This window comes from Somniosus microcephalus, chromosome 19 (genome assembly GCF_052327205.1).
Source record: "Somniosus microcephalus isolate GS21.2 chromosome 19, FLI_Smic_1.0, whole genome shotgun sequence".
Taxonomy (NCBI): Eukaryota; Metazoa; Chordata; class Chondrichthyes; order Squaliformes; family Somniosidae; genus Somniosus; species Somniosus microcephalus.
The window spans coordinates 3,624,530-3,643,002 of NC_141005.1; the positions used below are offsets into that span (position 1 = coordinate 3,624,530).

The window sequence follows — 18,473 nt, forward strand, 5'->3', positions numbered from 1 at the left end:
TGTGCACCAGTCGCTAAAGGTAAGCATGCAGGTGCAGCAGGCGGTTAAGAAGGCAAATGGTATGTTGGCCTTCGTAGCAAGAGGGTTCGAGTACAGGAACAAGGATGTCTTGCTACAGTTGTACAGGGCCTCGGTGAGACTGCACCTTGAGTACTGTGTGCAGTTTTGGTCGCCTTACCTGAGGAAGGACGTTCTTGCCATGGAAGGAGTGCAGCGAAGATTCACCAGGCTGATACCTGGGATGGCAGGAATGACGTATGAGGAGAGATTGTGTCGATTAGGCTTATACTCACTGGAGTTTAGAAGATTGAGAGGGGATCTCATCGAAACTTATAAAATTCTGTCAGGCCTGGACAGGCTAGATGCAGGAAGGATGTTTATGATGGCCGGGGAGTCCAGAACCAGGGGTCATAGTCTAAGGATAAGTGGTAAGCCATTTAGGACTGAAATGAGGAATTTCTTCACCCAGGGAGTGGTGAACCTGTGGAATTCTCTGCCACAGAGGGCGGTGGAGGCCAGTTCATTAAATATATTCAAAAAAGAGTTGGATATATTTTTTAAGGCTAAAGGGATCAAGGGATATGGGGAGAAGGCAGGGACAGGGCACTGAATTTGGATGATCAGCCATGATCTCATTGAATGGCGGAGCAGGGCCGAATGGCCTACTCCTGCTCCTATCTTCTATGTTTCTACTCAACCTCTCCTCATATGTCCATCCCCTCATCCCTGGGATTAACCGAGTGAACCTCCTTTGTACTGACTCGAGAGCAAGTATGTCTTTTCTTAAGTATGGACACCAAAACTGTGTGCAGTATTCCAGGTGCGGTCTCACCAATACCTTGTACAACTGAAGCAATACCTCCCTATTTTTATATTCTATCCCCCTAGCAATGAAAGCCAACATTCCATTGGCCTTCTTAATCACTTGCTGCACCTGCATACTAACCTTTTGAGTTTCGTGCACCAGGACCCCCAGATCCCTTTGTACTTCAGTACTTTCCAGTTTCTTGCCATTAAGATAATAACTTGCTCTACGATTTTTCCTGCCAAAGTGCATAACCTCACACTTTCCAGTATTGTATTCCATCTGCCAAATCTCTGCCCACTTACTTAGCCTGTCTATGTCCCCTTGCAGGTTTTTTATGTCCTCCTCACTCACTACTTTCCCTCCCATCTTAGTATCATCTGCAAACTTTGATATGTTACACTCGGTCCCCTCCTCCAAATCGTTAATATAGATTGTAAAGAGTTGGGAACCCAGCACTGACCCCTGCGGAACACCACTAGTTACTGATTGCCAGTCTGAGAATGAACCATTTATCCCAACTCTCTGCCTTCTGTTAGATAGCCAATCCTCTATCCATGCCAGAATATTACCCCCAATCCTGTGAATTTTTATCTTGAGCAATAATCTTTTGTGTGGCACCTTGTCAAATGCCTTTTGGAAGTCTAAATACACTACGTCCACTAGTTCTCCTTTATCCACCCTATATGTTACTTCCTCAAAGAACTCCAGCAAATTTGTCACACATGACTTCCCCTTCATAAAACCATGCTGACTTTGTCCTATTAAATTATGATTATCCAAATGTCCTGTTACTGTCTCCTTAATAATGGACTCCAAAATTTTACCTACCACAGATGTTAGGCTAACCGGTCTATAGTTTCCAGCCTTCTGTCTACTGCCCTTTTTAAATAAGGGTGTTACATTAGCAGTTTTCCAGTCTGCCGGGACCTTTGCCGAGTCCAGGGAGTTTTGGAAAATTATTACCAATGCATCCACAATCCCTACCGCCACTTCCCTCAAGACCCTAGGATGTAAGCCATCAGGTCCAGGTGATTTATCCGCCTTGAGTCCCATTATTTTACCGAGTACCACTTCCTTAGTGATTTTGATCGTGTTTAGCTCCTCCCCCCCCCCCCCCCCCCCCCCTTTAGCCCCCTGTTTGTCCAGTGTTGGGATATTCTTAGTGTCTTCTACTGTAAAGACTGATATAAAATATTCATTCAGTGTTTTTGCCATCTCCATATTTCCCACCATTAATTTCCCGGTCTCATCCTCTAAGGGACCAACATTTACTTTAGCCACCCTTTTTCTTTTTATATAACTATAAAAACTCTTACTATCTGTTTTTATATTTTTTGCTAATTTACTTTCATAATCTATCTTCCCTTTCTTAATCAATCTTTTTGTTATTTTTTGCTGTCTTTTAAAGTTTTCCCAATCTTCTATCCTCCCACTAGATTTGGCTACCTTATATGCCCTTGTTTTTAGTCGAATACTATCCTTAATTTCTTTACTTAGCCACGGATGGCTGTCTTTTCTTTTACACCCTTTTCTTCTCAGTGGAATATATTTTTTTTGGAAGTTGTAAAATAACTCCTTAAATGTACACCACTGATCATGTATCGTCTTACCCTTTAATCTATTTTCCCAATCCACTCTACTCAATTCCACTCTCATACCTTCATAGTCTCCTTTATTCAAGCTTAGCACGCTTGTTTGAGATCCAACCTTCTCACCCTCTAATTGAATATGGAATTGAACCATGTTATGGTCACTCATTCCAAGGGGATCCTTTACTAGGACATTTTTTATTAATCCTGTCTGATTACACAGGACCAGACCTAAGATTGCCTGCCCCCTGGTTGGTTCAGTTACATACTGCTCAAGGATCCCGTCCCTAATGCACTCTATGAACTCTTCCTCAAGGCTGCCCTGCCCAATTTGATTTGTCCAGTCAATATGAAAGTTAAAATCTCCCATGATTATTATAGCTGTTCCCTTATTACAAGCCCCAACTATTTCCTGATTGATACTCCGACCAATAGAGTTGCAACCGTTAGGAGGCCTATAGACTACGCCCACCAGTGACTTTTCCCCCCTATTATTCCTTATCTCCCCCCAAACTGTTTCACTATCCTGATCCTTTGACCCAATATCATTTCTCACTATTGCAGTGATTCCATCCTTTATTAACATAGCCACCCCACCTCCCTTTCCTTCCTGTCTGTCCTTCCTAATAGTCAAATACCCCTGGATGTTTAGTTCCCAGTCATGGTCACCTTGCAGCCATGTTTCTGTAATGGCCACCAGATCATACCCATGTGTAGTTATTTGCACCGTCAACTTGTCTATTTTGTTACGAATGCTGCGTGCATTCAGATAAAGAACTTTTAAATATGTTTTGTGACAATTTATTCCTGCTTTTACCCCCTTTGCTACTTTACCTTTATCTTTATATATTCTGTCCCTTCCTGACATGCTCTGCTTTTTAATTCCCCCACTGCTACCTTGCTCTGTTGCCTTCTCCGCTGACATTTTTATTTTTCGCTCTCTTGAAACCTCCCCCCACTAATTAGTTTAAAGCCCTCTCTACAGCCCTAGTTATTCGATTCGCCAGGATTCTAGTCCCAGCACTGGCCAAGTGAAGTCCGTCCCAACGGAACAGCTCTCTCCTGTCCCAGTACTGGTGCCAGTGTCCCAAGAAGCAAAATCCATTTCTCCCACACCAGTCTTTGAGCCACGCATTTAACTCTCTGAATCTATTTAACCTAGCCAAATTTACTCGTGGCTCAGGTAGTAATCCAGAGATTATTACCCTTGTGGTTCTGCTTTTTAATTTGGCCCCTAGCTGCTCATACTCACTCAGCAGAACCTCTTTCCTTGTCCTATCTATGTCGTTGGTACCAACATGGACCACGACAACTGGATCCTCCCACTCCAAGTTTCTCTCCAGCCCAGAGGAGATGTCCTTAACCCTGGCACCGGGCAGGCAACACAACCTTCAGGACTCTCGCTCTCGGCTGCAAAGAACCCTATCTAGCCCCCTAATGATACTATCCCCTACCACTACAACATTTCTTTTTACTCCCCCCCACTTGAATGGCCCCTCGTTGCACGGTGCTGTGGCCAGGTTGCTCATCCTCCCTGCAGTCCCCGCTCCCATCCTCACAGGGAGCAAGAGCCTCGAACCTGTTGGACAAGAGCAAGGGCTGCGGCTCCTCCAACACTACCTCCTGGATCCCCGTACCTGCCTCACTCATAGTCACACCCTCCTGTCCCTGACCACGGACTACATCTGAATTAGTTAATCTAATTGGTGTGACTACTTCCTGGAACACAGAGTCCAGGTAACTCTCCCCCTCCCTGATGTGTCGCAGTGTTTGAAGCTTGGACTCCAGCTCATCAACACAGAGCTGGAGTTCCTCGAGCAGCCAGCACTTACTGCAAATGTGATCACTGTAAACATCAATGGTGTCCACCAGCTCCCACATATTGCAGCAGTAACACATCACCTGCTCTCCCATTCTATGTAATTAATTAAATTTATTATTATTTTTAAGTACCCTCTGCCCCGATTCTAGATGATGAATATCACACCTCTATTTAATTGAACTTACCAACTTATAAAGGTTTAAAAGGGAAGGAAAAGTACTCACCAACCAGCCAATCACCTACCAGCTTGGCTGTGATGTCACTTTTGAATTCTGACCTCCCCTTGGAATGTTGCCTGTGGAGCCTGTTTAGGCTGCCTCGCCTCGCTGCTCCGACTCGACTCGACACCCGCCGCTGCTCCCGGCTGCCTCGCCTCGCTGCTCCGACTCGACTCGACACCCGCCGCTGCTCCCGGCTGCCTCGCCTCGCTGCTCCGACTCGACTCGACACCCGCCGTTGCTCCCGGCTGCCTCGCCTCGCTGCTCCGACTCGACTCGACACCCGCCACTGCTCCCGGCTGCCTCGCCTCGCTGCTCCGACTCGACTCGACACCCGCCGCTGCTCCCGGCTGCCTCGCCTCGCTGCTCCGACTCGACTCGACACCCGCCGCTGCTCCTGGCTGCCTCGCCTCGCTGCTCCGGCTCGACTCGACACCCGCCGCTGCTCCCGGCTGCCTCGCCTCGCTGCTCCGGCTCGACTCGACACCCGCCGCTGCTCCCGGCTGCCTCGACTGGGCCTCGCCGCGCTGCTCCACCTCCGCGATGTCTGCTAATCCTGAGGCCAAACTCTCACGGCACTCTCTGCTACTCGCACTCCAGCCACACTGAAGCCCTAGTTATTCGATTCGCCAGGATTCTAGCCCCAGCACTGGCCAATGGGATCTTGTACTGTTGGCAGGACCGAGCACATTCTGAGTTTGCACAGAGCGCCAGTCCAGACCCATCCAGAGTCCTGGCTGCAGTTCTGGCCACCCCAGTTATGGAGAGGGTGCAGCAAAGAGCATCTAGACGAATCGCTGGGATTAGGGAGCCGGGTTAGGAGGAGAGGCAGCAGAAACTGGGAATGTTCACACTGGAGAAGGGAAGGTTCAGGAGTGACCTCATGGAGAAGATAAATGTCAATATGTTTAACATAATCACAGATTCTATAAGAGGGCACAGCCGCAGACCTGGAGGGAGGGTGAAAAGACAGTTTTGATTTTACTACTTTACGCAGAGGCCTGTGTGTGTTTTGCAGGCAGCGCCCATTCAGATCTGATTGCATCCCCTTCCTTACCAAACCCATCCAGGTCCGAGCCTGCAAACAAGACTTGTTTTACTGTCGCTATTCAAGTCAAGGCTTTGTGTCTTAATGCGAGGAGCATTTGTAATAAGGTGGATGAATTGGCTGCGCAAATAGAAGTAAACAAATACGATTTGGTTGGGATTACGGAAACGTGGCTCAAGGAAGGCCAGGACTGGGAACTCAACATCCAGGGGTATTCGATATTCAGGAAAGATAGGCAAAAAGGAAAGGGAGGTGGGGTAGCATTACTGGTTAAAGAAGGGATTAATACAATTGTAATGAAGGATATTAGCTCTGATGAGGTGGAATCTGTATGGGTAGAATTGAGAAATACTAAGGGGGAAAAAACGTTAGTGGGAGTGGTTTATAGACCTCCAAACAGTAAGGCGGAGGTTGGGGATGGCATTAAAAGAGAAATTAAAGAAGCGTGCAATAAGGGCACAGCAGTCATCATGGGTGACTTTAATCTACATATAGATTGGGCCAACCAAATGAGTAACAATACTGTGGAGGAGGAATTCCTGGAGTGTTTACGGGATGGTTTCCTGGACCAATATGTCGAGGAACCAACCAGAGATCAGGCCATCTTAGACTGGGTATTATGTAAGGAGAAAGGATTAATTAGCAATCTTGTTGTAAGAGGCCCCTTGGGTCGGAGCGATCATAATATGATCGAATTCTTCATTAAGATGGAGAATGAAGTAGTTGACTCGGAGACTAGGGTCCTCAATTTAAATAAAGGAAACTATGATGGTCTGAGGAGCGAGTTGGGTAGGATTGATTGGGGAATGGCACTCAAAGGGTTGACGGTGGATAGGCAATGGCAAACATTCAAAGACCGAATGGATGAACTACAGAATTTGTTCATCCCAGTTTGGCATAAAAATAAAACAAAAAAGGTGACCCAACCGTGGCTAACAAGGGAAATTAGTGATAGCATAAGGTCCAAGGAGAGGGCATATAAATTGGCCAGAAAAAGCAATAATCCTGAGGATTGAGAGCAGTTTAGGATTCAACAAAGGAGGACAAAGGGATTAATTAAGAAAGGGAAAATAGAATATGAGAGTAAGCTTGCAGAGAACATAAAAACTGACTGTAAAAGCTTTTATAGATATGTGAAGAGAAAAAGATTGGTGAAGTCAAGCGTAGGTCCCTTGCAGTCAGAATCGGGGGAATTTATAATGGGGAACAAAGAAATGGCAGACCAACTAAATACATATTTTGGTTCTGTCTTCACAAAGGAGGACACAAATAACCTCCCAGAGATGCCGGGGAACATAGGGCCTGATGAAAGGGTGGAACTGAAAGAAATCAGTATTTGTAGGGAAATGGTGTTAGGAAAATTGATGGGACTGCAGGCCGATAAATCCCCAGGGCCTGATCATCGACATCCCAGGGTACTTAAGGAAGTGGCCCTAGAAATAGTAGATGCATTGCTGGTCACCTTCCAGAACTCGATAGACTCTGGAACGGTACCCATGGATTGGCGGGTAGCTAATGTTACCCCACTATTCAAAAAAGGTGGCAGAGAAAAGGCGGGGAATTATAGACCGGTAAGCTTGACATCGGTAGTGGGGAAAATGCTAGAATCTATTATAAAAGATGTAATAGCAGAGCACTTGGAAAGCAGTGACTGGATCGGACAAAGTCAACATGGATTTACAAAAGGTAAATCATGCTTGACTAATCTACTGGAATTTTTTGAGGATGTAACTGGTAAAATAGATAAGGGAGAACCAGTGGATGTGGTGTATTTGGACTTTCAGAAGGCTTTTGATAAGGTCCCGCATAAGAGATTAGCGTGCAAAATTAAGGCACATGGGATTGGGGGCAAGGTATTGACTTGGATAGAGAACTGGTTGGCGGACAGAAAGCAAAGAGTTGGAATAAACGGGTCGTTTTCCGAGTGGCAGGCAGTGACTAGTGGGGTACCGCAAGGATCGGTCCTAGGACCCCAGCTGTTCACAATATATATTAATGATCTGGACGAGGGAATTGGATGTAATATCTCCAAATTTGCAGACGACACAAAGCTGGGTGGGAGGATGTTGTGAAACTCCAGCACGATTTGGACAGGTTGGGTGATTGGGCAGAAACATGGCAAATGCACTATAATGTGGATAAATGTGAGGTTATCCACTTTGGTGGCAAAAACAGGAAGGCAGATTATTATTTGAATGGTAATAGATTGGGAGAAGGGGAAGTGCAAAGAGACCTGGGTGTTCTTGTGCACCAGTCGCTGAAGGTAAGCATGCAGGTGCAGCAGGCGGTTAAGAAGGCAAATGGTATGTTGGCCTTCGTAGCAAGAGGGTTCGAGTACAAGAACAAGGATGTCTTGCTGCAGTTGTACAGGGCCTTGGTGAGACCACACCTTGAGTATTGTGTGCAGTTTTGGTCGCCTTACCTGAGGAAGGATGTTCTTGCCATGGAAGGAGTGCAGCGAAGATTCACCAGGCTGATACCTGGGATGGCAAGAATGACGTATGAGGAGAGATTGTGTCGATTGGGCTTGTACTCACTGGAGTTTAGAAGATTGAGAGGGGATCTCATCGAAACCTATAAAATTCTGTCAGGCCTGGACAGACTAGATGCAGGAAGGATGTTTCTGATGGCCAGGGATTCCAGAACCAGGGGTCATAGTCTAAGGATAAGGGGTAAGCCATTTAGGACTGAAATGAGGAGGAATTTCTTCACCCAGAGAGTGGTGAACCTGTGGAATTCTCTGCCACAGAGGGCGGTGGAGGCCAGTTCATGAAGTATATTCAAGAAAGAGTTGGATATATTTCTTAAGGCTAAAGGGATCAAGGGATATGGGGAGAAGGCAGGGACCGGGTACTGAATTTGGATGATCAGCCATGATCTCATTGAATGGCGGAGCAGGCTTGAAGGGCCGAATGGCCTACTCCTGCTCCTATCTTCTATGTTTCTATGTTTTTTTGTTGAAGCTTGTTTGAGGCAATACTGCAGATTCAACAAATAACATAGGAACAGAAAGGGATTAACCGGGCCTTGCTACATTTAACGTGTAGTATTAATATTTTGAACCTGTATCGTGCAGTGATCTTGAGCAGCAGGGAGTGAGTGCTACAGGAGGCAAGTGAGGAATCTATATCATTTTAATTCAGTATAACGTTGCAACCAATGCCGCTGACCATAGTTATCTTGTAAACCATTTAGATAAGGAGCATGTTTAATGAGGAGCGTTTCATATTGAAGCGCAGGGAATTTGCAATGACAGTGTCTCTCGAGTGTTACCAAGTTGCTGTCGCCGTTTGTTGCCAGGTTTACAGGCTGACAATCGGCACGCAATCTTTTGTTCTCACTTGGACGGTATCAAATTTAAACCGGTTATTGGCCAATCCTGACCCTAGAATTCAAGCCCAAACTGCCCAGGCCCATTTTAAAATTGGGGCGGGGGGAGGTTAAAGGAGGGAAAGTGCAGGGACAGGAGGGTGATGCAGGGGAGTGGGGAGTGTGGCTGGAGGGGAGGGGCGGGGGAGCTGGTCTCTTTGCTGCTGTTCTATCATTTGTGCAGGGAATGAAGCCGTGACAATACCGTGTCAGTGTAAAACGAGTGATGTTTGATGCTGGGAAATTCCAAGCCCAACATAACAACCTCCCCGAGGGAATAAATTGAGACTCGAATATTGGAGACAATCAGACAGTTGAGGATTATCTAGTTTCTTTCTAGTTTACGTATTTTTGTTCATTCTCTGGATGAGGGCGTCGCTGGTGAGGCCGGCATTTATTGCCACTTCCTAGAAAACTTCAGAGGGCAGTTAAAAGTCAACCCCGCTGGTGAGGGACTGGAGCCACCTCTAGGGCCAGACCGGGTAAGGACGGCAGGTTTTCCTTCCCTAAAGGACATTAGCGAACCGGTTGGGTTTTTACGACCATCCAACAGCTTCATGGGCATTTTTGCTGACCCCAGCTTTTTATTTCCTGATATTTTAAACTGAATTCAAATTCTCAAACTGCCCTGGTTGATTTGAACATTCATTCTCTGGATTATTAGTCCAGTAACAGAACCACTACGCTACTGTACCCTGTGAGATTATTTATAAATTTGTCATAATTCACAGTACTTGTATTGGTTCTAATTCTTGAGCAGAGAACACTTTACAAAACTTTCTAATCGCATGGTGAGTTTTAAACTTTCACGTGACGAGCTTAGTCTAGTTTTAATTTGGACAATTGGTAATTTTGCACCGAACACTGTACAGATGTGTACAGCTGTGTATAGAAAGATTGATAAATGCTTAAAAAGAGTAAAAGTTTTTCACCGATGTGAAGTGGTTCTGCTGGCCAGTGGCTGGACAGTGTGTTACTGAGCGGAGTGTGTGGTGCGTGCTGGACAGTGCCGACGCCACTTACTGTTGTGCTCTTTCCTCTTTAGGTCACTTGATTGCAGGATGGCAGTGTCGAACCTGGAGATGCAGCTGCACAGTGCCCAGAAGAACCTGCTGTTCCTACAGCAGGAGCACGCCAGCACGCTGAGAGGGCTGCACACAGAGATCCGCAAACTACAGCAGCACTGTTCAGGTACGTCACACACACCAGTTCTTTCCCAGCACCCGCACCTCGGTCACTGACCTCCCAATGAAACTAGTGCAACCTACCCAAACCTAAACTAAGCAAAGTCCTGACCCAAAACACCAATATAATGGCACTTTCCAAAGCTTTTCTGCACCCACAAGAAACAGTGAGAGTTTGCAAAAGCTTTGTGACCAGGTACTGTAGCTGACGTTGGAATTTGTCTGCTGTTTAATCTGTTTCGCTTGCAATGTGCAATATCTTCAGCAACATGCCAAATTGTCCTTCACTTACACCATCTGGGGCTGGTTTCCCAGGAGCCTGTCCATTCCAGCAATTATTTATTCCCTGCTTCGCTCACTCATTATCTAGCCAGTTTCCCCTGTGGAATGGGCCATGTCATACCTTCTATATAATGTTCAGAAAACATTATACAGTAATGGGGAAAATTCCTTTTATAAACTGTGACCGTCATTTCCCCTTGTAAATGAACATTAAAACCAGTGTGTGTATATTGAGTGCAGGAGATTGTGTGTACATTGATCCCATCTAGGACCCAGGGATGGACATTACCCCAAACTTCGTTATCTTCATCAAAAGTTAAGTACTTTAGTGGGAGGGAGTGATCTAGTGATGGGTCTGTGTCTTCTGGGAGTGATCTAGTGATGGGTCTGTGTATTCTGGGAGTGATCTAGTGATGGGTCTGTGTATTCTGGGAGTGATCTAGGGATGGGTCTGTGTATTCTGGGAGTGATCTAGTGATGGGTCTGTGTATTCTGGGAGTGATCTAGTGATGGGTCTGTGTATTCTGGGGGTGATCTAGTGATGGGTCTGTGTATTCTGGGAGTGATCTAGTGATGGGTCTGTGTATTCTGGGAGTGATCTAGTGATGGGTCTGTGTATTCTGGGAGTGATCTAGTGATGGGTCTGTATACTCGGAGTGATCTAGTGATGGGTCTGTGTATTCTGGCAGTGATCTAATGATGGGTCTGTATACTCTGGGGGTGATCTAGTGATGGGTCTGTATTCTGGGAGTGATCTAGTGATGGGTCTGTATTCTGGGAGTGATCTAGTGATGGGTCTGTGTATTCTGGGAGTGATCTAATGATGGGTCTGTATACTCTGGGGTGATCTAGTGATGGGTCTGTGTATTCTGGGAGTGATCTAATGATGGGTCTGTGTATTCTGGGGGTGATCTAGTGATGGGTCTGTGTATTCTGGGAGTGATCTAGTTATGGGTCTGTGTATTGGAGTGATCTAGTGATGGGTCTGTGTATTCTGGGAGTGATCTAGTGATGGGTCTGTGTATTCTGGGAGTAATCTAATGATGGGTCTGTATACTCTGGGTGTGATCTAGTGATGGGTCTGTGTATTCTGGGGGTGATCTAGTGATGGGTCTGTGTATTCTGGGAGTGATCTAGTGATGGGTCTGTGTATTCTGGGAGTGATCTAGTGATGGGTCTGTATTCGGAGTGATCTAGTGATGGGTCTGTGTATTCTGGGAGTGATGTAGTGATGGGTCTGTATACTCTGGGGGTGATCTAGCGATGTGTCTGTATTCTGGGAGTGAGCTAGTGATGGGTCTGTGTATTCTGGGAGTGATCTAGTGATGGGTCTGTGTATTCTGGGGGTGATCCAGTGATGGGTCTGTGTATTCTGGGAGTGATCTAGTTATGGGTCTGTGTATTCTGGGAGTGATCTAGTGATGGGTCTGTGTATTCTGGGGGTGATCTAGTGATGGGTCTGTGTATTCTGGGAGTGATCTAGTGATGGGTCTGTGTATTCTGGGGGTGATCTAGTGATGGGTCTGTGTATTCTGGGAGTGATCTAGTGATGGGTCTGTGTATTCTTGGAGTATTCTAGTGATGGGTCTGTGTATTCTGGGATTATTCTAGTGATGGGTCTGTGTATTCTGGGAGTATTCTAGTGATGGGTCTGTGTATTCTGAAGATGAGAAGTAGTCTAGTTGTCCCAACGCCTGTTTTAATATTTTGCTAAAATATCTGTTTATTTTCTGTTTATAGACTTGGCCTTTGAGCTGACTATGACATCATCGCCCTGCGACAAGGCTGGTAAGAACCATAGCCACAGGCCTCCTGAATGATGCAGCACCCCTCGGCTCAATATCTCTACTCGCAATGATGTATGTGCGGAGCGTTCAGCCCCTGCGCGGAAAGTTAAGACCCTCTGCCAGAAACACAGCGACAGATACTTGTGCTCTACACAATTTAAATGCATTTTAATTTCATCTGCTTTTTAACTTTATTTTATAATTCACAAATTTCAGACTTTAAATATCTCGAAGTGTGGAACTGTTTATTAATCGGAATCCTGTTCTATATACCGGAGCTGGATTAATATTATCGTTGTAAAGATCAGTTCCCTAGGCCTATTTCATCTCCTGTTTGTGATCTAGTTTCATTACAGATTTATAATTTTGTTCTAGAATCAATTTTTTATTGACAGAAAAGTATCCTAATTAATTCTCATTAAGCCTCGGCTCAGATATAACCAGGCAGAGGGGTGACTGTTATGTCAACAGGTGACCCACTGAGTGGCTTTATATACACTCTGGGGGAGAAATTTGCATCGGCCCGTTTGGGGGCGGTATTAGCGCAGCCATTTAGTGCCCGGCGCGGGAGTACCGCCCCAGCCGCTAAATTGGGCTTACCGCCCCGGCAAGGAGGCAGAGTGCTATCTCGGGGACTCCACTTCCTCTCAGGGTGGTGTCTGGGACGCAAAGCGCAGTAGCACCGGAGCACTACGTCACTGCTCTGCGTAGCGTTGACGCCTTTTATTGCTTCTCCCCTTCCGTTAAAGGGGAGGGACGCGGTGCACGCTGCAGGCCATTTGACTGCCTCCACTAGCCCACCAGGGTGCCGTGATGCCGTGGCCGCAGCCCGGCACGGAGATGCAGTGCCGGGCTGCATGATGGCGGCCAGGACCACACCAAGGGCCGCCACAATGAAATGGTGGTGCGGGACGCAGCCGGGCTTCCCCTTTAATTTCCGCCTCGCGAGCGGAGGTCAGCCCGGTTCGCGACCCACGAGGCTGTCGCTGACATCGCCCGCGGCAGCTTCGCGGAGCACAGCTGAATTTCTGCCGTGTGGCGGTAAGGCATCGCGTCGCTTGGTGATGACATCATCACCAGCAGTGCAGCGCCACGGGGCGCTACCAGCTACCGCCACTGCTAACCTCACACTGAATTTCGCGGGAGGCGTTAGCGGCGCCGCGCCCGGGCGCGAGGGGATTTGCGCCCCCGGGTGGTGCTAACAAGAGGCACAAACCAACCCAATTTTTCTCTCTCTGTCTAAGCTCTGACTGCGGTAACATTGAGAAGCGCAATGACACCTCGTATCTTGTCCACAGAATCTTGTTTTATTATTGAAAGTGTATCTGGAAGCTTTTATAAATGTGAATCAGCATAACTGCTTCAAAGGAACTAACCCTGAATACGATAATCTCGGTGTGTGAGTCACCGTTTCCACAAACAGGGCTGAGCCAGCGTGCCGCTGCCTCGCGGTGCACTCCTGGTCTCTGTTCCCAAGGCTGGCTACAGTCGCTGGGATCTAAGCCGAAGGAGCTGTGAACATTAATCACAGGACGGTACAATGGGCTGACCAGCTCTTTCTACCGTCAATCATTGGCTTATTTCACCTTGGTGAGATTCTAATGGAATGGATTGTAGTTATACTGTAGAATGTTCATTAATGAATAAGCTGAAATGGAGATGGAGCGAGAGAAATCCCCGTACTATGTTCTATAATCACTTTATAAGAAATGGAGGTTTATTTTATAGTCAATCTCCTGTGGGTTTGCCCACAGTGGGTGGGGAGGTGATCGGGGAAGCGTGCTGACCTCCCGCCCGTTCTGGCACAGAAGGGACTCTGTGATGTTGAGGCCCGGCCTCATTTGAATTTTGCAGGTGAGCTGCGGGCGTCAAACAGACATCCTGATACTGCTCGGCGTTCCCAGGCCTCAACCATCCTCCGGCCTGTACACAGGCAGAGGGTTAATGGTGGTAATGTTACTGACTCCATTGTTAGACCCTTACTGTCCTGTTAATGCTGTTTCCCAAGTGATGTGGTAGATAAGGGAGTGTCTGTGGATGTTGTTTATATGGACTTCCAGAAGACATTCAACAAGGTTCCATACAAATGACTGTAAGCAAATATTGAAGTTCATAGAATTGGAGACTACCTATTGGCTTGGATAGGGAATTGGTTAGGAGGCAGGAGACAGAGTGGGAATAACGGGCATACTCAAATTGGCAGGATGTGATAACGGTGGCCCACAGGGATCTGTACTGAGGCCACAGCTTTTCACTATATATTTATAAATGATTTGTATGAAAGAATAAGGGAGCCTTATATCCAAGTTAGGTGGCACCGTAAGTAGTGTAGACGGGAGCAGAAAGTTGCAAAGGGGCATTGATAGATTCGGTGAGTGGCCAAACTGTGGCAGATGGAGTTCAATGTGGGGAAGAGTGAGGTCATCCACATTGGGCCCATAAAGATCGATCAGAGTATTTTCTAAATGGCGAGAATCTGGGAACTGTGGAGGAGCCGAGAGATCTAGGGGTACAAGCACAGAAATCACTAAAAGCTCGTGGACAGATAGAAAAAATAAATGGAAAGGCTTATGGAATGTTGGCGTTTACCTCAGGGGATCTGGAATACAAAGGGCAGGAAGTGATGTAGTTGTATAAAGCTCTGGTCAGACCCTACCTGGAGTAACTGTCAGTTCTGGGCCCCGCACCTCAGGAAGGATAGACTGGCCTCGGAGGGGGAGCAGCGCAGGTTCACCAGAATGGTACCGGGGTGCTAAGGTTAGGTTGAGGACAGGTTGCACAGTCTAGGCTTGTATTCCCTCGAGTATAGAAGATTGAGGGATGATCTAATCAAGGTGTTTAAGATAATTAAAGGAGTTGATTGTGTAGATAGAGAGAGAAACTATTTCCTCTGGTGGGGGGAGTCCAGAACAAGGGGGCGTAACCTTAAAATTAGAGCCAGGCCGTTCAGGGAGCACTTCTTCACACAAAGGTGGAATAGGCTCGAGGAGCTGAATGGGCCACTCCTGTTTCTATGTTCCTATGAAAGGGGGATAAAGGGATGTGGAACAGGGCACATTGGATCAGGACCCTGCCCGTTTGGAGGGTAAACACCATCACAGACTGGTGGGGCCGAATGGCCTGTTTCCATGTTGTAATTTCTGTGTCTCGTGTCAGCAAGGAAATCCCCATCCACTTTCATAAATCCTTTCTCCCCAGTTCCCAAGAGCTGGTCTTGGAGAGGACATTAGAGAAGGGACTGTGTTTATCTCATTACCTGTAGGTTAAACCTTCGCTTCAAAGTACCACTTTTTGGGGTGAACCGATTTTTGCATTTTAAACAAGGGAAGTCCAAGAACTGTTTGTCATCCTTCAAGTTAACCGAAGGGTCATGTTTGAGTGGCTGCTGTGCAGCCTGTCCATCGCTGTATTTTAGGAGTTTTCAAAGCCTTGCATTAATATCGTGTCATCGTCTCAGATAGCCCAAAGCAGTTCACAGTAAGGACTTCCTTTTGAAGTGCAGTGACTGTAGGCAAACATGGCAGACAATTGGAGAACGGAAAAATCCCACAAAGTGCAGTTGGACGAGTAGCCAGTTGATTTGTTCGTGGTTTGGGTTAAGGGAGGAATGTTGGCTCGGACACTGGGAGAACTAAAAGCAAATGCTCCGGGGACAACTCTGCTTTTATTCCAACAGTGTCACGGAATCTTTAACACCCACCTGAACCACAGTGATAAGCAGGTGGGCTGCAGTTTATGCATTATTCAAAAGACAACACCTCCACCCAAGCAGCGCTCCCTCAGCACTGCCACTCCAACAGTGCAGCGCTCCCTCAGTACTAACCCCCCAACAGTGCGGCACTCCCTCAGTACTGCCCCTCCGACAGTGCAGCGCTCCCTCAGTACTAACCCCCCAACAGTGCGGCACTCCCTCAGTACTGCCCCTCCGACAGTGCAGCACTCCCTCAGTACTGCCCCTCCGACAGTGCAGCGCTCCCTCAGTACTGCCCCTCCGACATTGCGGCGCTCCCTCAGTACTGCCCCTCCGACAGTACGGCGCTCCCTCAGTACTGCCCCTCCGACAGTGCGGCACTCCCTCAGTACTTCCCCTCCGACAGTGCAGCACTCCCTCAGTACTGCCCCTCCGACATTGCGGCGCTCCCTCAGTACTTCCCCTCCGACAGTGTGGCGCTCCCTCAGTACTTCCCCTCCGACAGTGTGGCGCTCCCTCAGTACTGCACTGGGAGTGTCAGCCTAGTTATATGTACTCCGGTCTGAGAGTGGGAATTGAATCCATGAGTTATGTGGAGAAACTGGGGCTGTTCTCCTTAGAGCAGAGAAGGCTAAGAGGAGATTTAATAGAAGGGTTTAGATAGAGTGACTAAAGAGAAACTGTTTCCAGTGGCTGAAGGGTCGGTAACCAGAGGGCACAGATTTAATGTGATTGGCAAAAGAACCAGAGGCAACATGAGGAAAAACTTTTTCAGGCAACAAGTGTTTAGGATTTGGAATGTGCTGCCTGATAGGGCGGTGGATACAGAGTCAATAGTGGCCTTCAAAAGAGAATTGGATAAATACTTGAAGGAGGAAAAATTGCAGGAATATGGGGAAAGAGCGGAGGGGAGTGGGACTAACTGGATTGCTCTTCGAAAGAGCCGGCACAGACTCGATGGCTGAATGGCCTCCTTCCGTGCTGTACTATTCTATGACCTTTCAACTGGGACAAGAGTGACACCAACTGAGCCAAGCTGACGCGTGAAAGTGAGACACTCCCAGCGACCCTCTGTCCTAACTTCTGAAAGATCGTCAGCTGGCCGAAGGTAAGCCCCGTCATTGCTGAAAACCTTTTCATCGTGTAGAACAGCAGAAAGAGCGAGCTGGGGCATCTTCAGATACAGAAATCTGACTTTAAGGACCCCCCCGGGTTCCTCTTGTAAACCCCAGATTGAAATGCCAAGCTGTACTATAACCCCAAAGGCGATAGTATTAGCTGCTGACATGTACAACAGCTGATCTTTCACACGCTTGCTGAATTTCTCTCTTTAAATTTAGTGCCATTTAAAAAGCTATTTGTAATCTTGCAGTGTATATAGTTTAGATGAAAAACTCACTCATTCTGCTGTCAGTTTAGAACCAAGTGAATGCTTTGCTTTGTGTTGAACTGGTGTGCTGCCTTCCTTTAGGAATTTGTTAGTTTCAAGTTAATTCAGGGGTTTGAGTAATTTGGGTCGATTTCCATTGTGTGCCGCCACCTAGTGGATATTTGGTACCTAGCAAGTGCAGTAAAGCGCAAAAGCGCAGTAAAGTAAACTGCTGTATAGCACAAGACCTGCAGCCACACATGGTCTGGGAAGTTATTTTCTTGTTACGCTCCGGCCTTGGATACTATTTGTCTGTAAGTACTTGAGAATGTTATAGATGATTAGTGTACACTATATTTTGCAGAAAATGTTTAGTTTGTAACCTTTCTCTGTAAGCAAACCTACACAGCTAGCCGTGAATTGCTCGCTCTCTCTGTCTAGCTGGTTAACTTGTAGCTGTATTTTGATGCACTATATACAGGGCTAATTTAAAGTGAATGTAAGAGAATGCCTTTCAATTTGCTAAATGTATATTCACAGTAAGCTGTGTTTCCACGTGTTTTGGTAAGTTACATGCCAAATGTACTGTGTTGCTCAGGCTTACCTAAGTTTGTGTATGCAGATCAGTTATGTGCTTGTGTACTAATGTGTGCTTCCATTTCTGTATTGTATTTCAGTTTCACAGTAAGAATCTTTCAGTAAAGTTTACAAGAAAAGTCAAGCCTTGTGATTTTTATGGGAAGATATCAAGTTGTTAGCTACCTGTCTAGCTCTGCATAGGAATGCGCTGCAAGGGCAGAATAACTGGTATAAACCATGTGATTTGAATCAGTGAGCTCGGTCAATGGTTGATGCTGGTCGTGGTATGTCTGGTGGACGCAGTAAGTGCGGAGATAGCGTGTTCAGTTAGGATCCAGTTATGTGAATGTGCATCATTGTAAAAAGAGCTTGTGGTGGCAGAAGATCTACCCATATACCTGGTCCACCCAGAGTACAGGCTTTGTTTATTAACTGGTGCCAGGGGCGACCGGGTTACTTTAATGGTAACCAGTTTGTAAAACTCTTGCGTAAGGATGGACATTAGATCCTTCAGCATTGTCCTAATTCTTGCTTTTTTAAATAGATTTTGATAGTAAAGTTTAGTTTCAAATGTGGTGAATTAAGAACATCAGGAGTAGGCCATTCGGCCCTTCAAGCCTGCCATTCAATAAGATCATGGCTGATCTTCTGCCTCAACTCCATTCACTGGCCCTATCGCCATATCCCTTGATGCCTTTACTAGTCAGAAATCTATCGACTTCTGTTT

The 18,473-nt window shown here is 46.6% G+C and overlaps 1 protein-coding gene across 7 annotated transcripts in view; it reads left to right on the forward strand.

Annotated features, from left to right (window-relative positions):
• Nucleotides 1-18,473, forward strand: part of ccdc92 (coiled-coil domain containing 92) — a 75,122-nt gene that overhangs the window by 36,917 nt on the left and 19,732 nt on the right. For all 7 annotated transcript variants that reach the window (XM_086011821.1, XM_086011822.1, XM_086011823.1 and 4 more), the window contains exons 2-3: nt 9,900-10,045; nt 12,061-12,108. In XM_086011821.1, coding sequence (XP_085867947.1) covers nt 9,916-10,045; nt 12,061-12,108 — 178 coding nt within the window. In that variant the 5' untranslated portion in view covers nt 9,900-9,915. The remainder of the gene's footprint in view (nt 1-9,899; nt 10,046-12,060; nt 12,109-18,473) is intronic.